This window comes from Podarcis liolepis (genome assembly GCF_965112155.1).
Source record: "Podarcis liolepis genome assembly, chromosome: 15".
Classification (NCBI taxonomy): Eukaryota; Metazoa; Chordata; class Lepidosauria; order Squamata; family Lacertidae; genus Podarcis; species Podarcis liolepis.
In genome coordinates this window covers 43,986,036-44,010,194 of record NC_139566.1, presented here as the reverse complement: position 1 = coordinate 44,010,194, position 24,159 = coordinate 43,986,036, and the positions used below count along the sequence as shown (strand labels likewise).

Genomic DNA, 24,159 nt, shown 5'->3' with positions numbered 1-24,159 from the left:
CACGTCCCTTTTCTGCTCCCTAGCATCCAGAGTTTCTCTTGTGAGCTTGCAAGAAAGTGTTTGGATGAATTATTTAAATGCTTGAGTAGCATGTTGCTGGCCTTGGTGGTTTCCTTCTCCCTCAACCCCTGACTCCCAAATACTATGTACCATTCCCTCTCCCCTGCCCCACCTCAACCCAAGTGGATGAGGTACCAAGAACTGTGGCGAGCAAAGTATGAGTAGGAATATAGGAAGCTGTTTTACAACAGGTCCTTCTACCTCTCCCTCTAGCTGAGGGGTAGTCAACCCGGTGCTTTCCAGATTTTGCTGAACTGGAAGGGACATAGGAAGCTGCCTCATATGCAGTCCGATTCTTGGTCCCCCTAGCTCAGTGTTGTCTACACTGATTGGCAGTAGCTCTCCAGGGATTGAGAGAGGAGGCATTCCCAACTCTAGCTGGAGATGCCAGGGATTGAACCTGGCACCTTCTGCTCGCAAAACAGGTTCTCTTCCACAGAGCCACACCCTTTCCGCATAATCTATGAGACCAACACAAAGGGCTGGACCATTGGCCAGGCTGGCTGGGGCTGGTGGGAATTGGGAGCCCAGTAGTATCTGGGGGGAGCCAGTTTGGCTTTGTGATCCTTCTTTAAATCAGAGATGTCATGGTTGAACCGGAGACCTTTTGCATGCAATATGCAAACTCCTGCCACTGAGTTACAGAGCACCTCTGACACACATGTTGGTGACTTGTGGAAGGTGGTTGTTAGTTCACCACACCTCAGCCACTGTGATGTCTCAGCAGAGTCTTCAGAGATTTCCTGCTCCAGCACAACAGCTTCTTCCAGAGTCCCAGTTAGAGGAAAACTCCTCTGCCACACAGCTAAAAGTAGCAAAGTGTTTATGGTCTCCAGACACAAGACAAAGCTGAACACTGCTATCTACTATATACAGATCTTCTGGTATCTGTAGTAAAGATACAGAGGTACAGAGAGATCCGCTAACACTGTCACCATGCTAGCTAACGCTGCTCACAGCCTCTTCCCCGGACTCTCACAGATTCAGAGTCAGACCCTGACAGCAAACAGGGCAACACCAGGATTTGCATCAGGAGCCCCATGCATACAAGAACATAATGAAGGCAATGCCCTAGAGACCATTATACCTATCTCTGCATTCTTGAACTAAAGGGAAGGTGAATGACTTAGCAAGTCGTACACTCAAACTCTGCTCTGTAACCCAGTGCAACTCAGAACGTCCAGCAGCTTGGGGGATGTGCTAACTCAAGACATGGACCAAGCACCCATGGATCACATTACACCACCAACACACATATAAACCTTTGAACTGAGAATTAAGCTTCTTCTCTGAAATGCAGACCAAATGAAGTTACCATCTGTTCCTGTTTACTGGGGTTGCCTCATTCCATCCAAACCTGCCAGCGCGAATCTCTTCCTAGGCTGGAAGGGCAAAGGCAAGAGGGTTGCTCCTCCTCAGCTCCTGGGCATCTCCTTCTGTTTGATTTCTGCCATCTGAACCGCCGGCCCTACTTGGTCCCCTTCTTTCCGTTCCCCTTTGCCAAGCTCTCTGCTGTTGTTGATCCTGGCTTTTGGATGAGTCAAAAGGCTTCCTGTGTAATGTAATACCTGCGATAAAAGTTTGTGACCACCTAACAGACATGCTTTTGTCTCTCTCTTGGCTCCAGCTTCATCTCAGGAAAGCTGGCCTCTCTTATATCTCCGCTGCCTTTATCTCTCTCCTTTCCCCCGCCAGCCACTCCCTGGCTTTGGGTTTTTTAATCTACGTGCAGCATACGTTTACACAATATACTGAAGCTGTTAACCCCCCTGGAGGCTGGCCAGAGATATTCAGGTGGCTGTGGGCCAGGGAATACAAAACACCAAACTTCTTTCACAGACTTCTTTTCCAAAGAGCTTGGAACTGTGCCCGATGAGAGCGTTAAGGTGGAATTGTTCTCTTTGCCCAGTGGCTTTTAAGCAGGGGGAATAAACATTGCTTATGCTGGCTATTGACCCTACAGACGTTTCACGTAGAAGCTAGTACTCCTCAGGAAGGCAAGTAGGTGGACCTGCAACCCTACAAATATTGTTGGAAGGCTGGAGGATCCCTGTCTCTGGTGTAAGGCACTCCAAGGTTTGAACCAGGAGCTAACCCAGAATTGTGCTTGCCCAGGACCCTCTTTTTAGGCCGTGAAGGGCACCTGGGTGTTTAGCACCAGCCTCTGTCGTGGGCAAGCAGCATGTCCAGCCCAAGTACAAGTAGGAAGAGCCTGGTCATGCTGCGTTGGCCAAAGCTAGTCCCCTTGCCCCACTGCTAATAAACCTAATTTCCCTTGTTTTGCTCTCAGTCTCCAATTCCTTCCTCTTCATATATTGCCTTTTGAATTTTAGATTGTAAGTGTCTTGATGCAGAGATCTCCCCTGTTACATTTTTGGAAATGGTACTAAATGAACTTCTAATTTTTTTAAAAATGAAAGTCAGCTCTGAACCCTGCAGCTATCTTTTCATGCAGACAGCTTCCCACGGCAAAAGGGACAGCTGACATTTAAAAAAGCAAAAAAACAACAACCCTGCTACTTTTTATATGTAAGTATCCCTCAAGGTCTGGGGGATTTTTTTACAATTTATTTTTAATAAAGAAGAGCCCGTTAGAGCCAAAAATGTAACCTCTGCATTGCTTACGAAGGTGAGCTTCTGTGTGCTTAGCTTGGTCCCACCCTCTAGGCCTCCCCAGCGCTTCTGCCATCTCTGATTTTCCTTCCCTTTTAATCGATGTAAACAGTTAGAAGATCGTTGCTGGGGAGGTGATGGCGTGTTGCAGTTCTGACCTTTCTAAAGTGCTGTTTGCAGTCGCTGAGCGCCTCTCCCACTGGTGTGTGTCAGTTCTTTACCTTCTGCCGGCTGCGCTGCAGAAATTCTGCAGCCTCGCTTGCTTGCTATGCCTCCAGGGACCGCGACATGTGCTTCCTCCGATACATGGCCCGAATTAACCTTCTCGCAAACGGTTTCTAAGTAACGGCAGTGGCACGTAGCGAGGACTGGCTGCGAAGCACAGCAATGCTCACAGGAGCCTTTTGAAGCGGAGTGGGATCCGCAGAGTGCCCCCTCCCTCGCACAAGGCGTGGTGGGGGGCAGAAGGTAAGGAAACCAAGACAGCCCAGCCCCTTTGGAAACGCTTTGCAGCTTTCGAAACTCTTTGCTGCCGTTGCAAAAGCACAGAGCCAGCTCAGCCTCGCTCACTCCTCCATACTAACCTCCTTGGGGGTCCAGCAAAACTGAATAATTGAGGCAGGTATTGTAAAGCATCTCTGTTCTCTCAGGCCCTTTGGATGTGCTTGGAGTCTCTGTGTTACAGCTTCCTGGTCTCCTGCATTGCTCTCGGATTGGGCCAGCAGTTCCCAAGGCTTTTGAAAAAGATTGTTATTGACTTATTTCAGCTGTCTTGCCCAGCAGGGAGAAGGTGAGGCTGCTGGGATGGTCTTCTACTCCCTCTCCTGCTGTCTTTCTCTCTCTGCCCCCCCCCCCCCACTTTTGGAGCTGCTCCCTTGTGCACCAGAAACCCTTCTCCTTAACCTCAGGGGTTTGATTTATGGTGTGGTACCTTTAGCACATGTGGGAAGGCCCTTCACAGATGACTTACCACCGTCCTTAATGAGGGCAGAACAGGAGGAGCTCACCTTTGCTGTTGCCTCATTGCACCGAGTGCTTAATTGGGTTGTTGCTTTGTGGTTTTTGCACAATTCCAATGGGGTTTTCTTATTCATCTTATGTATTACTACATTTATATCCCACCTTTTTGCCAAGGTGCTCCAAGGGGTGCACTTGACTTTCTCCTTCTTCATTTTATCCTCACCACAAGCGTGTGAGGTGGGTCTGGCCGAGAAACAGTGACCGGACCAAAGTCACTCAGTGAGTGTCACAGCTGAGTGGGGATTTGAACCCTGACATTCAAGGACTGAGTCTGACACTCTAACCACTAGGCCACACACCTAGTGATGAAAACAAGATGGGAATAGGATCTGCTGAGCAATTAACTTTCACAAAAATAAGCAACCACAATGGTGTTAAACTGGGTTGGCTCTCCATGAACACCTATTATTAGGATAAACACCCCTTAAACAAATAAGTTGTCATTTAATTTGATGTTTATTAGTTGCCTCATAATGAATTCTTATTTATTTATTGCATTTTGTACTACACTTTTTCAAAGTAGTTTCCCGACCATTTTGTACTCACAACAACCCTGTGAGATATGTTTGGTTGAGAGGTGGCGACTGGAAAAAGTCACTTGATGAGCTTTCTGGCTGAGTTGAGGCTCCCCACTCCTGGTTAGCTAAATTTGGCAGGTGGGAGAGGTCACCCACCTGTCAATCACCTGACATTGGGTATGCTGTGCTTTGAAGCCCCATTTGTTGGGACTTCAAAGCACAGGGTGGGAAAATTGGAGATTTAAAGGAGCAGTGCAGGTCTGTTTGAAAGATTTTGGGAAGCTGCTTTGTGGTGTTCCATTAAACTCATGATTCTCATAAGTTTAAAGGAGCAGTGAGAAGCTGCTTCAAAGAGCAATGCTGGGAGAGGGAAGTGGGAGTGTGCCTTGCTCCCGCAGAGCAACAGTGGGGAAATTAAGCTCCTGATTGTTCCTTGGAAGTGTTGCTCTTATCTGCCCCATAATGGCAGCAAGTGTAGAACGGGTGAGCATGACTTCGACCAAAATGACCTCACAGGCGAAATGGGGAGGCCCTAGCAGGCCACCTTTGACCCTGACTTGAGATCCTCCAGCCTTGTGCTGCACCATTTTGGTTCTACACTTAGTATATACGTAGCACTTTCTCAAAGTGCTTTATAAAGATAGCGTCTGTTCTTCTTGTGAGAGCCCTGCAGAATAGGGTGTTGCTATTATTCTCATGTGTTTGGGGGGTGGAGCTGAAATTTAATGGTTTTTCTAACTCACTGAGTAAGTTGCTATCTGGGCTGAGACTCGAACCTGGGACATTCAGTTTATCTCCCCAAACCACTGCATGATACCAAGAACTAAGCCTGGGGTCCAGAGGCTGGTTGCCCAGACCTAAAGATCTGCCATTTATTTCATGTTTGTTGTTCCTACTGGTTTTGTTTTATTTTTATTTAATAAATTTGTATGCCACACTTCATCTGAAGATCTCAGGGTGGTTCACAGCATAGCAATATAATATAAAAACACAACCAAATACATAATAAAAACAAGAAGAAAAACAAACCATTAACACCCCCTCCCCCACCCCCTCCCACAAGCACATTTAAAAGGCTATAGGTTGTTGACTAGCCAAAGGCCTGGTTGAAGGCCTGGTGTTTTCACCTAGCGCCTAGAGAGATGTAATGAAGGTGCCAGTTGAGCCTCCTGGGGGAGAACATTCCAATGTGGGTGTGCCATCACAGAAAAGGCCCGTCCTCATGTTGTCACCCTCTGGACCTCTGGTGGAGGAGGCACACGTAGAAGAGTATCAGGTGTTGATCTCAGGTCCCGGTCAGTTCATATAGCAAGAGGTGGTCCTTGAGTTAGTGCGGTCCTGAGCTATTTAAGACTTTATAGGTCAAAATCAACACTTTGAGTTGGGCCCAGAAACTAATGGGCAGCCAGTGCAGCCAGACCAGCATCGGTGTAATGCGCTCAAACCATCTTACCACAGTGAGGCACACCTGGCTACCAAATTCTACACCAGCTGAAGTTTCTAAACCATCTTCAGAGGTCTTACTGTTGTTGTTACTAGCAATTAAATTTTTATTCTGGCCTCCCTACTGAAGGAACCCAGGGCAACAAGCACAAAGTTTGTAGGGACGGGCTTGTGGGCATTGCCGTACTGCTGTTGTTTAGCATTCATTGACTCACAGTTGTTGTCCCCCCCCCCCCCCGAAAAGCTTGTTTGTTGCTCCCACCATGAGACCTAGAAACATGCATGTAAAATAAATCAAGCTGGAGCGTTGTGGTACTTAATTAAATTGCAGAGGCAGATGCTGTTCCAAACAGCAGCGGAGGGATGATGTTCTGTTGTTGTTTTTCAGCATACCAGATCAAAACGGAACAGACTGATTTGTAATGGAATTGTTTAATGGTGGACCTGCTTCTTCTCTTGCCCTTCTTGCTGGCTGTAATTGGGTTAACCACAGAGGGCTCTCCCTCTGCTGTTGCTTTTGCTTATGGGGTAGAGGGTTTTTGATTCAGAGGGTCAGCTCCTGTTTACCAGTTGGAAGGAGGAAGCTGCTACCCTACCAAGCAATACCTTGGAAATTGTGTCCTATTTTTACATCAAAGCCTTTGCAGCCAAATTGGAGAAAATGGGGCTCAATATGGCCATTGTTTGGGAACCTGGTGTTAGCTTGTCACCTCATGTAGCTGGTTAAAAAAAGGCCACTTCCACAAAGTAATGTATGTACCTGTCCTGGCTAATCGTTTGAGTCTACCAGGGCACAAAGGGAGGCTTGGAGTGGGCTCCGCTTTGGTGAGAGTCACACAGCTGTGGCAACAGATAGCAAACTTAGGAAAGGTAGATTTTGATCGGATGGTCTCCGGCCCGCAACTGAAAAGTCATATGCCCCAGGTTGGCCTGATGATTTTCAGAGCTCAGTCAATTAAGCAAAGTCACAGGGAATCTAAAGGGCTATTGCAGCACGTAACTTTGCTCGCTTGCACGGTCATCTGCTTCGAGGCACACTTATTCTTGGGTTGCACCAGCTGATTCCTGGGGGGCATTGAAGGCAAATGGGTTGCCCTGCCTTCAGCACAAAGAGATTTAGATTTATGTGAGGATTGACCAGGCAAAATTTTGGTCACATGCAAATATCTGCGGCTTGTCTTCACTTTAAATATGTGCTTGTTTTATACCAGTTCAGCTGTCTTAGCTTCCCCTAAAGATTTCTGGTAATGGTAGTTTGCTAAGAGTGTTGTTAGAGAATCCTAATTTTGATCTCCTGAAAATGCTACTATTCCCATGATTCTATGAATGACAGTTTATCTAAGTTATTATATAAAAGTAATATATAGCAGTTGTTTGTTATACTGTGTAAGAATTATATTCATCAATTTAAAATGTGAATATATTTTGTGTTTTATAGGTTCTATGCACTATATTTTATGTGTGTGTATAATATATCAATAATTATTGTAGTAATGCAAGTTTGTGGTGTAGAGGTACACAGCAGTTCCTTCAAAACCATAGTGTAGATGTAGACGTCTGTTGTAGCTGCTCAATGAAGTTACTGCAAAAAGAACTTCATTCAAATAGCCTTTTGTACTCTGTTGGGTTCAGTTATCCATCAACATGTTGTAAACTGCCCTGAGATCTACGGATGAAGGGTGGTATACAAATTTAATAAATAATAAAAATAATAACACTGAAGTTGTGCTGGGAAATTTTCTTCAGGTTGTCTGTAATTCCAAAGGACTTGTGTTTTTCCCCCACCTTTGTGTGAACCGTCTATATAAGCAATTTGCATGTGACAGGTGCCTGTAGGTGCTCAGTTAAACTTCTGCAGCTGTTTAAAACGTGGACCAGAGAAAATGCTGCTGGAACCTTCTCTGCATGGTTTGGAAGCATGTATGTGCCTCTTGAGGATCATGCCATGGAGAAAACTCAGTGTGAACAATGACCTTGCAGACTGATGCTAGAACTGTGTGTGTGCGAGAGAGAGATGGAGAGGGAGAAGGAGAGAGAGGCACTTTAACAGAATCTTACCTTTTCTTCTCCTTCACAGAAACCAGGCAATGCGGAAGAAGTTAATCTTATACTTCAAGAGGAGAAATCATGCTCGCAAGCAGTGGGTAAGTGATGCCCCAGTGGCTTCTGTGGGACTCCTTTAAAAAACAAACATCCAGGATGGAGTTACATCGTCTATTGGCAACTCATGTATGCAGATCCTGGAGGATGCAGCTTCACCCCCACTGTGGCACTGAGATGTGTTGATCTGCAGGGGAAAGAAAAGTTGATCCCTGGGGAAGGAAGTCTGATGCAGAGCAGGTCAGAGGAAGTAGATGGAGAGGACAAGGGGAAATGGACAGGTAGAGAAAGCAGGGGGAGGGGAGTTTTGCTTTTTTGAAATAACCAGACTGTATTTAAATTAAGTGTTTAAAGAAGGAGCATAGCTAAAACTGGAAGGAGTTGGTGCTATAAATGAGCACTGCTAGTGGGAGAATAAAGTGGGGCCATTAGGTCAACAATCCATGCAAATGATTCCCCCCCATTTTCTGTTTACACTGCTAGTTTGTGGGAAGGCACCCTCCTTGGCGAGCCACCCAGAACCGTGTTCGTGTTCTGGATTCAGCCTGTGTGATTGGCAGGCAACATGATGTCTTTGGATTAGTCATCCCTGGGTTAAATTGCAGGGGGGGGGGTTGCCTGGTCAGCTGAGTAGGACCCTTTGCCGCCTGTGCTTAAGGCCCCAGCTGCCACCTGTTTAGAGTTCCTTTGGCTTTCAGTTTCTCCGAACACTTCAAGCCATCGGTGGCTCCTGGCCGCAATAGGTATGCTCTGCCGCCACTGTTGCACTGTGCCCCTGAATGCCAGTTCCTGGGAATCACAAGAGGAGAAAGCGCTGCTGTACTGAGGTTCTCCTTGCAGGCTTCCTATGGGCATCTGCTTGGCCATTGTAAGAATTGGATGCTGGGCTGGATGAGGTTCTAACCTGATGCAGTAGAACTCTTCTTGTGTTCTTAAGCCTAGATGTGGGTACAGCTTCTGAAGAATCTGGCCAGGTCCTTGCAGCCTTTTACTCATAGATCCTAGCAGTACTGACTGAGTCATGCCAGTATCTTAAATGCTTTGACAAGATGCATAACTGGGGTCTGTTCCACTTTCTGCCACTACTTCTAAAGCTCTTTGGAAGTTATTTTGAAATCATCATTCTAAAGGGATTACAGTTCAGAGCTTAACTAGTTAGCAGAGGAGATGCTGTTTGGCTGGAACACTCGTTTTGTCAGATGGATGCTTGGTGTTTCAAGGTACTGAGCTAAACAGAAGCTCAAGTGACTGAATCCTCAGCCGGATTAATTGGGAGCTCGAACTTGAATCTCTTTCTATTTCTCTTCCTGGCTGGGCATCAAGCACAGCTGAAGCAGAGCAGCACTTTGTTCTTGGCTGGATCTAGACCTGTTTCAAGAAGCCACTAAGCTGTTGCTAAAATGAAAGGGTTGACTTTGTTTTGCAAAGAAACCACCCCTCTTTCAAATACAGGCACTTTATCACTAGGGCTATGAAGCAGAGAAATGACCAAGTGCTGCTTGTTTCATTTTGGGCAGGCCAAACTTTCCTACCTGGGCATTTGGGGCTAGAGTGACTAACCCTGCCCTGTGCTGCTCTGTGAGTTGCTGTCAATCTGGTCTTTGTTTCTTTATGGCAGGCAGAGACCCTCCCAGGTGTTACTAGACTCCCAGTTCCCATCAGCTCCTGCTAACGTGCGCAGTAGTCAGGGATGATGGGAGTTTTGAGACTGTTTTGACCTCTGTGTGGTTACACAGACAGCATACAAGTTGTGCCTTTGGCAAGGTATCCTCTGGTGAAGTTCACAATGGAGTTTGCCCTGTGGGTCAGATTTTCCATAATATCCCCATGACTGGACCCATACCTCTTCCCAATCTGCCACCTGCAGAGGTTTATCCACACCTTGCATAATAGGAACTCTGGCCAAAGGAATATAAGAAGTTAAGGGAAGCCTGCTAGATCTGGCCAGTGGCCCATCTAGCCTTCCATACAGTGAACCAGATGCCTATTTCAAGCCTGCAAACAAGACCTGAGTGCAGCAGGGCTCTCCTGCAGTTTCCGGCAATTGGCATTCAAAGCACATTGCTGTTGGCCATGGAAAAGGAGCAGGAAAAGATGTGAGTGACAAGAAGCACCTAAGGAGAAAATGCCAATCTGCGTGCCCAGGCCATTGAGTTCTTGCCACGTGGAAAGCTGTTTTATTTATTTGGCACAGACAGTAGAAATTGTGAAGGGAACAGTGGTCTCTCAGGAATGTAAGGCTTGAGCCACTCAAGGTTAAAAAGCAGCACCTCTATGGAAGCTGTGAGGGGAAGAATGGCCTCTCAGGAACACTGGCCTCAAACCATCCATGATAAAGGTGAGGGGAATCAACCTGGAAACTTCCAGGCAGTCCTTAAGGATGGGCCTGTGCAGTGAAGACTGCAGGACAGAGACTCAAGCTTGAAAGGAAATGGCTGTGGCCTTCTCGTCAGATGGATTTCACATGCTTTTCTTCACTGTTAGAGAGCTTCGGCCATGCTTTTGCGGTAGACCAGAGTAATTCCAGGAGGCCTAAGAGGATTACTGCAGGGACTCTCTGAACATTCTTGGTTCCTCCCCCCCCCCCTTTCAGTCTTTTTGGGGCAGCAGTGGGGGGGCATGGAAGCCTGCCAGTTTATGTGGTTTTTAATGTGTACCTTCCTCTTGGGTTCTGGACAATCGGCTCAGCCCCCCCCCCCATGCCTCTTGCCAACTGAGTCATACTCCTGTTCACGTTTGTGTGTGTGTAAAGGGGTGTGTGAAAGTTCTTGCTCTCATTCTATCTACTTAAGGAACTGTATTGTACAGCATTTTTGCAGACCTGTCATCGAGAAATGACAAGCATTTCTATGTACTTCATTATTTATATGTTGTTCCTGTTTTGTTTTGGGATGCGGGTGGCGCTGTGGGTTAAACCACAGAGCCTAGGACTTGCCAATCAGAAGGTCAGCGGTTCGAATCCCCGCGATGGGGTGAGCTCCTGTTGCTCGGTCCCTGCTCCTGCCAACCTAGCAGTTAAAGCACGTCAAAGTAGATAAGTAGATAAATAGGTACCGCTCTGGCAGGAAGGTAAACGGTGTTTCCATGCGCTGCTCTGGTTCGCCAGAAGCGGCTTCGTCATGCTGGCCACATGACCCGGAAGCTGTACGCCGGCTCCCTTGGCCAATAAAGCAAGATGAGCGCCGCAACCCCAGAGTCGGTCACGACTGGACCTAACAGTCAGGGGTCCCTTTAAAAAGGTAAAGGTACCCCTGCCCGTACGGGTCAGTCGTGACCGACTCTGGGGTTGCGTGCCCATCTCGCTTAAGAGACCGGGGGCCAGCGCTGTCTGGAGACACTTCCGGGTCACGTGGCCAGCGTGACAAAGCTGCTCTGGCGAGCCTGCACCAGTGCAGCACACGGAAACGCCGTTTACCTTCGTGCTATAAAGCGGTACTTGCACTTAGGGGTGCTTTCGAACTGCTAGGTGGGCAGGAGCTGGGACCGAACGACGGGAGCTCACCCCGCCGCAGGGATTCGAACCGCCAACCATGCGATCGGCAAGTCCTAGGTGCTGAGGTTTTACCCACAGCACCACCCGCGTCCCCAGGGGTCCCTTTGTTGTTGTTTAGTCGTTTAGTCGTGTCTGACTCTTCGTGACCCCATGGACCAGAGCACACCAGGCACTTCTGTCCTTCACTGCCTCCCGCAGTTTGATCAAACTCATGCTGGTAGCTTCAAGAACACCATCCAACCATCTCATCCTCTGTCGTCCCCTTCTCCTTGCGCCCTCCATCTTTCCCAACATCAGGGTCTTTTCCAGGGAGTCTTCTCTTCTCATGAGGTGGCCAAAGTCTTGGAGCCTCAGCTTCACAATCTGTCCTTCCAGTGAGCACTCAGGGCTGATTTCCTTCAGAATGGAGAGGTTTGATCTTCTTGCAGTCCATGGGACTCTCAAGAGTCTCCTCCATAACCATAATTCAAAAGCATCAATTCTTCGGCGATCAGCCTTCTTTATGGTCCATCTCTCACTTCCATACATCACTACTGGGAAAACCATAGCTTTTACTATACGGACCTTTGTTGGCAAGGTGATGTCTCTACTTTTTAAGATGCTGTCTAGGCTTGTCATTGCTTTTCTCCCAAGAAGCAGGCGTCTCTTAATTTCGTGGCTGCTGTCACCATCTGCAGTGATCATGGAGCCCAAGAAAGTAAAATCTCTTACTGCCTCCATTTCTTCCCCTTCTATTTGCCAGGAGGTGATGGGACCAGTGGCCATGATCTTTGTTTTTTTTGATGTTGAGCTTCAGACCATATTTTGCGCTCTCCTCTTTCACCCTCAATAAAAGGTTCTTTAATTCCTCCTCACTTTCTGCCATCAAAGTTGTGTCATCTGCATATCTGAGGTTGTTGATATTTCTTCCGGCAATCTTAATTCCGACTTCGGATTCATCCAGCCCAGCCTTTCGCATGATGAATTCTGCATATAAGTTAAATAAGCAGGGAGACAATATACAGCCTTGTCGTACTCCTTTCCCAATTTTGAACCAATCAGTTGTTCCATATCCAGTTCTAACTGTAGCTTCTTGTCCCACATAGAGATTTCTCAGGAGACAGATGAGGTGATCAGGCACTCCCCTTTCTTTAAGAACTTGCCATAGTTTGCTGTGGTCGACACAGTCAAAGGCTTTTGCATAGTCAATGAAGCAGAAGTAGATGTCTTTCTGGAACTCTCTAGCTTTCTCCATAATCCAGCGCATGTTTGCAATTTGGTCTCTGGTTCCTCTGCCTCTTCTAAATCCAGCTTGCACTTCTGGGAGTTCTCGGTCCACATACTGCTTAAGCCTACCTTGTAGAATTTTAAGCATAACCTTGCTAGCATGTGAAATGAGTGCAATTGTGCGGTAGTTGGAGCATTCTTTGGCACTGCCCTTCTTTGGGATTGGGATGTAGACTGATCTTCTCCAATCCTCTGGCCACTGCTGAGTTTTCCAAACTTGCTGGCATATTGAGTGTAGCACCTTAACAGCATCATCTTTTAAAATTTAAAATAGTTCAGCTGGAATACCATCACTTCCACTGGCCTTGTTATTTGCAGTGCTTTCTAAGGCCCATTTGACTTCACTCTCCAGGATGTCTGGCTCAAGGTCAGCAACCACACTACCTGGGGTTTACGAGACATTCATATCTTTCTGGTATAATTCCTCTGTGTATTCTTGCCACCTCTTCTTGATCTCTTCTGCTTCTGTTAGGTCCTTACCACCTTTGTCTTTTATTATGGTTATCTTTGTACGAAATGTTCCTTTCATATTTCCGATTTTCTTGAACAGATCTCTGGTTCTTCCCATTCTGTTGTTTTCCTCTATTTCTTTGCATTGCTCGTTTAAGAAGGCCTTCTTGTCTCTCCTTGCTATTCTTTGGAAATCTGCATTCAATTTCCTGTATCTTTCACTATCTCCCTCGCATTTTGCTTGCCTTCTCTCCCCCGCTATTTGTAAGGCCTCGTTGGACAGCCACTTTGCTTTCTTGCATTTCTTTTTCATTGGGATGGTTTTAGTTGCTGCCTCCTGTATAATGTTGCGAGCCTCCATCCATAGTTCTTCAGGCACTCTGTCCAGCAAATCTAAATCCTTAAACCTGTTCCCCACTTCCACTGTGTATTCATAAGGGATTTGGTTGCATCTTACCGGCCCAGTGGTTTTTCCTACTTTCTTCAGTTTAAGCTTGAGTTTTGCTATAAGAAGCTGATGATCTGAGCCACAGTCAGCTCCAGGTCTTGTTTTTGCTGACTGTATAGAGCTTCTCCATCTTTGGCTGCAGAGAATATAATCAATCTGATTTCGATGTTGCCCATCTGGTGATGTCCGTGTGTAGAGTCGTCTCTTGTGTTGTTGGAAAAGCGTGTTTGTGATGACCAGCTTGTTCTCTTGGCAGAACTCTATTAGCCTTTGCCCTGCTTCATTTTGATCTCCAAGGCCAAACTTGCCAGTTGTTCCTTTTATCTCTTGATTCCCTACTTTAGCATTCCAATCCCCTATAATGAGAAGAACATTCTTCTTTGGTGTCACTTCTATAAGGTCTTGTAAGTCTTCATAGAATTGGTCAATTTCAGTTTCTTCAGCACCAGTAGTTGGTGCATAAAGTTGTATTACTGTGATGTTAAAAGGTCTGCCTTGGATTCGTATCGAGATCATTCTATCATTTTTGAGATTGCATCCCAGTACAGCTTTCGCCACTCTTTTGTTGACTATGAGGGCCACTCAATTTCTTTTACGGGTTTCTTGCCCACAGTAGTAGATATGATGGTCATCCGAACTGAATTCGCCCATTCCTGTCCATTTTAGTTCACTGATGCCCAGGATGTCAATATTTGTTCTTGCCATCTCATTTTTGACCACATCCAACTTACCCAGGTTCATGGTTCTTACATTCCAGGTTCCTATGCAATATTTTTCTTTACAGCATTGGACTTTCCTTTCGCTTCCAGGCATATCCACAACTGAGCATCCTTTCGGCTTTGGCGCAGCCGCTTCATCAGCTCTGAATCTACTTGTACTTGTCCTCCGCTCTTCCTCAGTAGCATGTTGGACACCTTCCGACCTGAGGGGCTCATCTTCCAGCATCATAACTTTTATATGCCTGTTGTCTTTGTCCATGGAGTTTTCTTGGCAGGGATATTGGAGTGGCTTGCCGGTTCCTGCTCCAGGTGGATCACGTTTGGTCAAAACTCTCCACTATGACCTGTTCATCTTGAGTTATTCAGGCCCCTTCGCCACGGCAAGGCAGTGATCCATGAAGGGGCAGGGGTCCCTTTACCTTTACCTTTTACCTGTTTTGTTTAATTGTGTGTGTGTTTTCTTAAAACCGCAGTGCTTTTCAAAACTACCATGAACTTTTGCCACCCACTTTTGCCTGCTGAGGAGACCGTTGGTGTTTTTTCCAGGACCCCACAGAGCGGTTTGGGAAATGTCCCAGGGTGAACACCCAGTTGTCACAATAATCTCATTACAACTCAGGAACCTAGTTGCAACCTTTCCTCATAGGGAATTTGCTTCAAGCCCTTGATTATTTTCTGTCCCTTTTCCAGCCACACCATTTTTTAGTTTGACCACCATGATTTGTACTCTTCAAGGGAGGGCCTCCTGCAGATCAGGAAGTCCTCCTTATCAGGAAGTCTGTTCCTCACAAAATAGGAACCAGATCCTTAATGTTGCGGCACCTGCTTGTTGGCACCCAAGCATTAGACATCTCTGTTGTCTTTTCAGCACCTCCTGAAGACCTTTGGCTTCTGAAAAACCTCTTTCCTAGTTTCCATATGTACTGGAATTACTTTTATATATTTTAAGTGTTTTGTCATTTGTGTGTTTGCTGCCCCATGCTCTTTTGGGAGGAAGGGCGGCGTATAATTTATTATTATCATTGATCTTCTCCTTAAGGACCCCCTTGATAAGCTCTCGGGGATTTCCCGAAAGTCTGGGCTCAAAACCCATTTATATCCTCATTCGTGCTTTTGTGGGAGCAGCTTTTAATCAGTTGGCTCAACTGAATAAAATCTCAAGCTCAAGGGGCAGGATTTGGGGCTCCCCCATCCTATCTGCCTAATGCACCTTCACCTGCCTAATGTACAATCATCTTTGTCTCAGGTGATTACCACCCTCGCCACATCCTGTTCCTCAGTGACTAGATGTTCCTAGACTGCACATTTCATTAGCACCTCCCCCTCCTTCCAGAAGCATTTATCACCAGAACTTAAATGATAAAGATTTGTTTCATATACTGAGCACATGAGGAGATTGTTGTATGGCTTATCTTCCTTGCCATGTTCTTCAGTTTTGTGACTTTGCATTGAGAATCGTTGTTAATTTTCCTCTGAGACCTTGCTGCTGAGGTGTGAGAAGGTATTTGAAATGGACTTCCAAGGGACCATTTTTGATCTCTCCCCCCCCCCGCTCTCTTTCTCTTTCCCTCACCCTCTCTTTCTCCCCTCACCTTCTCCCTCCGCACAAAACCCACCGTTTCAGGAACAGAAATTTTGCCAGCGCTATGACCAGCTTATGGAAGCCTGGGAAAAGAAAGTGGAGCGCATAGAAAACAACCCCCGGCGCCGAGCAAAGGAAAGCAAAGTACGTGAATATTATGAGAAGCAGTTCCCAGAGATCAGGAAACAGAGGGAACTCCAAGAGCGCATGCAGAGGTTAGTGGAGTCGTGTTCAAGTGTGTGTTGGCAGGAGAGCATTAAGACTCCTTTGGCACTGAAGATGGCATGTCAGTTTCTGGTGGAGAGGAATGTCTTGTGGTAAAAAGGGGCTTTTCCTCTAGCTCCTTGTGTGGAAAATGCTGGCCTCCAGGCAGCAGCCTCGCGAAAATGGTTTGGGGAAGAAGTCCATGAGCAGAAATTTGCATAGAATTTTAATATGCTATTAAGTACATAGATGTGAATTCAGAATGGAAATATCAAAGAAGTCAAGCCAACTAATTTCTAGTCCAAATCACCTGAGATAATTTTTTTAGCTAATTTTGCAACATGTCCCAGATGAACCCAAATCTGATTTTTTTTCAGTTTGTTTACTTCCAGTTACTTTCCTTTTAAAACAACAACAAATAAATTGATTTCCCCCCAATAAATTTTATTAAAGTTTGAAAAAGAATACACAAAAGTTAGTATCAAATACGCAATAAATTTCTCAGTCGACCCTGCACCAAACCATTTGGGTTCCCCTTCAGTTACCACCACCACCTTGCCCCAAATCCTCTCTAGATAAAATAAATATATTTAATTTCCTCTAATTAAAACCAGAGGGGGAAATATTATTGTATGGACATAAGAATTGCACTGCTGGATCAGGCCAAAGGCCCAGCTGGTTCAGTGTCCTGTTCTGGCTAGAGCCAGCTAGATGCCTCTGGGAAGCCCCCGGGAGGACCTCAGGGCAAGAGCACACGCAGCTCCCATTAGTCCAGCCACTAGTGCTCCGAGCCACACTCTCTTTGTGGGAGGTCATGTAGACCCATCATAACGGGTGGCTCTTGATAGGTGTATTTCTGTGAAGTTGTCTGATCTCCTTTCTGAAGCTGCCTAAGTTAGTGGGCATCTCTGCATCTCGTGGCAGTGAATTCTGTTGCCAAGGGTGATGCAGTCCTCAAGCACCTTGGCTGGGAAAGGTCTGATCCGGTTCCTGAAAGCTCAGGAATTTGGCTATCACTGGTTTAGCACAGAGACTGTACAATGGTCTCAGTCCTCCAAACCCACAAAGATGAGCCAATGTGGTCCAGACTGGCTTTCCAAGCACGCCGCCTCCTTCACCCACTCAGTGGCTCCAGTTGCAAGAGCTGGATCTGGGTACATACTGTGGCGTGTGCAAGACTTGTGGCCACAGCACAGGTGTCAGCTTGTGGCAGTGATTGTGCCATCACCTCTATGTTGAAAAAGTCTCTGAAGCCAGTCCTCAATGCTGGTTTTATCTGCATGGCAGCTCTCTGATTCTTTGACTGAGCTATCAGTAAAGTTTGCTCTTCTCTTGTTGTGCCCCATGCCATGTGTACACACACACACACACACACACACACACACACAGGTTCCACCTTTCCCAGCTTTGACCTCTCCACTCTTTGCGTGGCACTTGTTTCATCGCACGCAAGCAGCCACAGTAATTGTTAAGAAGATACATTGCCAAGTGCAAAATGGAGCATAAATCTTTCAGCACTTTCTTTGCCGTTTCCCAGCAGGGTAGGACAGAGGGGCAGTGGCCTCTCCATGTCTGCGGCACGCAGCGAACACGAGGTGTCAGAAATTATTGATGGGCTCTCGGAACAAGAGGTGAGGCTGGGTCACCGTTTTCTTTTTCCTTTTGCATTCTCTCCTTCTCTTCTCTTTCCTTTCCTCTGGGGAAACCAGTGCAGCCACAACAGACCTTGGCGTTGGAACTTACTGTTGACACTGCTGCCAAATTGCATTAGCTTCAGCCCAAGCTGTGTTTAGCAAACACTGTCTTGTGTTGGGGAATGTGATGCCTTGATGGATTTGACAGGACCCTAAACGGGGACTTAGGGAGACTTCTCTCTCTCTCTCTCTCTCTCTCTCTCTCTCTCTCTCCCCTCTCCTGGGTCTGTTAGCTTCTGTGGTGTCTGCCAGTTGATGCTACCTATCACTGCTGATGAGATTCAGTGACGCCATTCTAAAAGGGGGCTCCTGAATTGTTTCTTTGTCAGGTGCCCCTTCCTCTGGGATTCTGATGCTCCCTTGAACTCTGCTGGGCCTCAGCAAGATAAAAATGTCAGAGTGTTATTAGGTTGTGCCTTCCCTAGTTATTGTCATCAGAACATAAAAAGGCACTAGCAGATTGGAGTAAAGATCTATCTAGCCCCAGTATCCTGAACACATAGAGGGTTCCAGAGAACCGTCATAACTGATATCCATTGACTTTTTTTAAAAAAAATAATATTTATTAGAGATTTAATAGTTACAGAAAAAAGAAGAAAGAAACAATAAAAAGTTAAACAGAACAAAACAATGCCTTACAATAACTGATATCCATTGACAGTGCTATTTTCCCTAAGTGTGCCTAATGTGATAAATCCTATATATTGTATGTGCATTCTTAGGGAGAATTGTTTCACGCTGAAACAGCTGAGGCTCTACAGCAGCGTTCTCCAGCGTGGTGCCCTCTAGATGGTGTTGGACTACAATGCTCACCAGCCACCACAGCCACTTACGATAGGAGCTGGAACCCATCAAGATTGGGAGGGCATTTGGCTGACCACCCCAGCTCTAGAGCAACACACAATTGCTGGCCTAGCCACACAGTCCATCCTCTAGCCCAGTGGTTCCCAATCAGGGGTCTGCAAAAAGCACCCAGGGGGTCCGCAACCCTATCCCTTTCCTCCCCCCCCCAACTATTTTTTTTGTCATTTTTGCATGGGAATATCAAAAATTTTATGGTCTGTTTTTTAGTATACCAAAAACCCTTTGCCTATTAGGGGCTACAATCCAGACAGCATCTTTCAGTTAATGCTGAAGCTTTTCCTTTTTGGAGAGGGAAGATGCAGTGGGTCTCTCTTGGTCTCAGCAGCAGCTTTCCTCAACACTGAATGTTGTGCATCACTTCCTGGCTTCTCCCTGATAACTTCCTTTCTTTCGTGCAGCACCTACACCAGTCTTCACCAACCTAGTGCCTACCAGGTGTTTTGTAATCCTGTGCTGACTGAGGCTGATGGGAGTTGTAGTCCGAAGCACCTGGAGGGCACCAGGTTGGCGAAGGTTGGTCTTTCATTTCTTCATTCTTGGGTCAGTTTTCCTTTGGTGCTCTCAGTGCGACCTGTTTTCCTCTGCTTTCCCTGCCCAGAATCTGGAGAAACAGATGCGCCAGCTTGCTGTCATCCCTCCTATGCTGTACGATGCTGAGCAGCAACGCATCAAGTTCATTAACATGAATGGCCTCATGGACGACCCCATGAAGGTGTACAAAGATCGGCAGGTGATGAACATGTGGAGCGAGCAGGAGAAAGAAACCTTCCGAGAAAAGTGAGTTGTGCTGAGGAGGGGCCCATTCGTAGTCACATCTATTCATCTATTCTTTCTCTGGGCGGGGAGGAAGCCAGCCTTTTGGTGAATGAGTCAGGCGGCAAACCCAGAAGGCGGCTGGGGCTGGGGGGTGTGGGGAGGAGGACTTTTTTTTTTTTTAAAAAAGATATTTATTGAAAAAAGTTTAGAATTACAAAAAAAAAAACAAAGGAGAAAAAGAAAAAACAAAGAAAAAACAAACCACATCAAACAATACAAATTCAAAGAACAAAAATACACCACAAACATTCAAAAACAAATCCATCATTCTCAAATCCTCAACTTTCATTACCTTCTTTCTTTGACCTCTTCCTCCTCCCTTTTTTTGTATCCTAGTTGTTAATTGTCACAGCAAATCCTTTCCATATTTCATAATATTCTGTCATTACATTACCTTAATCTATTTTCATCTTATCTTACTGTAAAGAACCTTAAAGCTTAAAACTTTTTTTTTAACCAACTTCTCATAACCATAATATTCTTACATAATTCTTTAAACATTTTTTCTAAAGCCAAGTAATTTCGTTCCAACATTTTTCTAACATTCATAAAACAATCCTAGTAGTAAAAAAGAAGAAATAAAAACAATCCAATCTTCATCCAACGTCCCTTCCTCCTGGTTCCGGGTTTTGTCAGTCCTTTTTATCCCATCGATCTAGCGCATTAATCTGGTAACTTTATATCCGAGGCCCTTAAGTCCCTTCCATGTCCCTTCCGCGGCTCTTCTTCATATTCTCCTTTCACTCGTGGGAACTCCAGCTTAACAATATTTTTGACCCTTCTCAACAAATCAGCCCCTTTTCCATAATCCACACTGAACTCCATGTGGTATTTAAAAGCATGTTTCAAAGTCCCTCCAAAGTTGGCGACCCCCACAACCCCAAACATCTCACGGCCCATTGCCAGACTTGAAAAGTCCAAACATCCCTGCATAGGGGGGTCTATCCAAACCCCCATTTCCAAACCAAACCAAACTTTATCTTTCCAAATCTGGCTTTTTCCAAGTTAATTTGTCAAATCCAAAAGCTCATGTTCCTGCTGGGCCACAGCTCCCTCCATCTCTGGCGCCCAAGATTCAGCAACATCCTCTTCCCTCCTCTGTTCTGTCAGGGCACACTCCTGATTTAATTCCTGGGTGGGCTCCATATAATTTCCCACTGCCTGTTCAAAATTTCTGATCGCATCAGTCATCAAGTCCGTCTTCTCATGTAGCTGTTCCAGTAGGGCATTTGTTTTACAGAGAGCACACAACAGAGCTTCTGAATACATTGTCCTGCAAGGTCAGAAGTCTATTCCCACGATTGTAATCTGTAACAGCTGCAAGCTCCCTGGAATTGGTTACAGTTTCACAGCCTCCCTCTAGGGGGAAAACTTCTATTTGTTCTTTCTTTTAACAACAAAGTTTCCTTTTTCAGATATTTTGTTGATATTTGTTCCTTTAAAATGCGAAGGGGAACAATGGAATCACTATGTTTCTCTTCTTTTAGCTATTTGTCAAAAACGTTTGTCTCTGGTCAATGAGCTTCAAAAAACGTCAGTCCTGACACCCCGCTCCAGGATCAGGACGGTGGAAAGTTACTTTACTTTACACTCACTTCTGCAGGTTTAAACAGTCCGAAAAAGATCCCCCCCTCTTCTCCTGCTTCCGAAGGGGGTTCAACAATTTTAAATGATGAAAGTTAGTCTTTCACAAGCGATTTTCTGAGCTCTAGTTTGCCATGTCTTTGCTTTAATCTATCTACAAAGAAACGGAAGGCTGACTTCCTGTTTAGACCTTCCCGTTTCAGTGCCAAATTGAAATAAACTTTTAAGTCCAAATTTCATTTCTGCTCGCAAGTCCTTATTTAAAGTCCAATTGTCCGAAATTTAAGTACTCACGGGTGATTATTTTAGAAGCCAAATTGTCCCAGGAAAAAGGCAGCGCTCTCCGGCAACGGCTGTGCGGCTTCGCTCCACGGAAGAAGCAGTTGACTCTCAGCACCAAGCCACTTCCCCCTCTTCGCTCCGGAGCCCGTTAGTGGGTTCCTTCGTGGGTTGGGGGGGCGCTAAGGGTGCCCGCCGAGTCCCATGGTCACAGGCTTCATCCGCCTGTGATTTTTGAAAGGGTCCCCACTTCGCCGTAGCGGAAAAGACCCGTTTCGCGTGGAGCTAGTCCCTCCAGATCAGAGGGAGTCCGCCATTGCCGATGGCGCCACCCCGGAAGTCGTGGGGAGGAGGCCTTCTTGCCCCCCTCGCAGTGTGCACAGGAATTCGTGGTTTTTTGTTTTAGTTTTTAAGAATAGTCCAGCCCTCCACAAGTTCTGAGGGGCAGTGGACTGGCCCCCTGCAGAGAAAGTTTGCTGACCCCTGACCTCTGCAGAGAAGGTGCTTTGCTGGGCAAACCCTGAACTTCTGCAGGTAGTGGAACTACCGAAAGGGCCCCCTCTGCTGAAAGGATGAGCAGAAGGCACGTGCAAAAACCCTGTAATAAATAAAACAGTCCAATGGCAGTAGTTGTTTCCCACCATAAAACCCATTACAAAAGGGCTAAACAGTTCTCAAGAGTTCCAGTCATTTTTGGGCACAAATATTGCACTGAATGCTAATGTTTTCCATATTTTTATATTACAAAACTTTATTACAAACTTTAAGTAGACCATCTGCCCCCAACAAATTTGTTGATGCTTCTTTTCCCTCTTCCAAGACACCACCGCTAACAGGCTGGAATGCTCCAGAAACAAAAAGAGGTGTCTGCGTTGGTTTGTGTGCATGTGTGGCTGTGCAGACTTGGGCCCTGCTCACTGCTGACACATGGTCCTCAGAGGATTGACCAACAGCAAATGTGGTTCTTGAACCCAACAAATTAGCCACCCCTGATATGGACTTACATGAAAACTATAATATCAGGATAAAATGAATACATTGATTTTACATCAGTTATATGTCTTAATTGCCAAATACAGTAAACTAGTATACATCACTTAATATCATAATTTCAGTCCAGCTATATTTAGTACTACACCTGTTTATAGTCCGATGTGGAAAAGACAATTTCTTAGTCACCAAAGTTATTCCACCTTCATCTAGAATGGCTGAGATCCTGCCACACAGCAGCATGACGAAGACGCTGAAACTAGGCCAGGACTATGTAGATTAGAGCAGGGTTTCTTTCTCATTGTCTGGAGTCACCAGGTGCCTCAGCAGCAGCCTGACTCAGACTGCCAAGTGCCAAGGCCCAGAGGAACTGGCTGTCAGCCCAGCAGGTGGAAACTGGGACCAGAGCAGGCAAAGCCAGGTTCCAAGGAAGGCCGATTAGTAGATGAGGTCCAGAAGGAGGCCATAGTCCACGCTGGGCAGAAGATCAAGTTCTGAAGCACAAAAGGGTAGGTTCAAGACCAGCGCACGTGAAGACGGTGCTCTGAGGGAGCAATTAGGAGATAAGATACTGCGGGGCAGCATGAGCATTGGGAGTTGCCTGGCACTGGAGCTCAGTATTGTCTACACTGACTCTCAGTGGCTCCCCGGAGTTTCGGGCAGGGAACATTCCCAACCTCACCTGGAGATTCTGGGAATGAACCTGGGACGCTCTGCATGCAATACAGATGCTCTTCCACTGAATGGTGGTCCCTTCCCTTCACAAGACTATCCCTGGATCAGACCAGAGGGCCGTCTAGTCCAGCATCCTGTTCTCACAGTGGCCAAGCAGAGACCTCTGGGAAGCCCTGTAAGCAGGAACTGATTGCGCTTGAAATGAGGCGTTCGCTCTGAGGCCTGGGCTATACGGGGCTCTTGTGCGCTGGGATTCGTTTTTGGGATCAGCTGACTAAACCTGTGGCCTAGATGGCACCCTTGAAGCCCAGAAGCTAGTATGCCAGATTTATAGGCCCATGAGATACTGTCTGGAATCCTGGTGGCCAGACGTCCTGCTTCAGGACTTGCTGCACAGAGCCTAACACCAGGGTTAGGTAGTACAGCAGCAATCCCTTGAGGAAGGGTGGGATAAAAAGGAAAATCATAAAATAAAACAGATACCATCAGGAGTGGGCAGCAGATCCAGGCATTATATTCTCCACCCCTTCAGGCCAAGTTTGACAGGTGGGTGGGGCTACCGCCTGCCTGTCAATCACTTGATGTTTGTATCAGTGACCCATTTCTGCCCTTGTGGTTTCAGATCAAACCACATGAGCAAGGGTAAAAGAGCCTTGCAAGCACTGACTCAGCTGATTGGCAGTGCCTGCAAACTCCATTCTGGCACAGCTGTGCCCTTACCTGCCGCGCACCAACAACACACCAGCACATCGGCCCACACATCATCATCAAAAACAACAACAACAACAACCATTTTTACTATACAGGCAGAGACCTGATAAACCTATATATGACATCAGGTGTTAGGCAGGTGAGTGTGGCTTGGCTGCAGTGGCCTTCCGGATCAAATGGGAAGGTGTGGGGGATCTGATTAGACCCACTGGCCAACAGTTCACCACTGCTGAGCAAGGGCCTATGATCAGCACATGGACCAGCAGGAAACAGAAACGTTTTTGCTTTGTTTCTTTGAACAAAATCAATCAGGATTTTCAAGTGAAACACCCTTTATAATTGCCTCTTAATTCCACCCCCTGCCCCTCTTGTTTCCGTTTTCTAGGTTCATGCAGCATCCAAAGAATTTTGGCCTCATCGCTTCCTTTTTGGACCGGAAAGTAAGTCTTCCTCCCCCATTTCCTATGTTACCTTTTTAAGCAAAGATTTTTCTTGCCCAAATTGTTCAATCTAGATTGCATCTTGGCTGTGAGTCCTGGAAGATCTGCTCTCCCCCCGCAGGCATTTTTTCACCTGGTGTGGGAGGGTGGGGCCCAGACTGACTCCAGCTACAAAAGCTGAGGCTGCTGA

General features: G+C 46.3%; 1 protein-coding gene across 50 annotated transcripts in view; it reads left to right on the top strand.

Moving 5' to 3' along the window:
- The window catches only part of NCOR2 (nuclear receptor corepressor 2), a 372,848-nt gene that overhangs the window by 172,294 nt on the left and 176,395 nt on the right, over window positions 1-24,159 (top strand). For 42 of the 50 annotated variants that reach the window (XM_083476607.1, XM_083476588.1, XM_083476601.1 and 39 more), the window contains exons 9-13: window positions 7,732-7,798; window positions 15,755-15,927; window positions 17,454-17,547; window positions 19,073-19,251; window positions 23,915-23,969. In XM_083476607.1, coding sequence (XP_083332733.1) covers window positions 7,732-7,798; window positions 15,755-15,927; window positions 17,454-17,547; window positions 19,073-19,251; window positions 23,915-23,969 — 568 coding nt within the window. The remainder of the gene's footprint in view (window positions 1-7,731; window positions 7,799-15,754; window positions 15,928-17,453; window positions 17,548-19,072; window positions 19,252-23,914; window positions 23,970-24,159) is intronic. The other 8 variants (XM_083476589.1, XM_083476625.1, XM_083476586.1 and 5 more) reach the window with 1 other exon arrangement.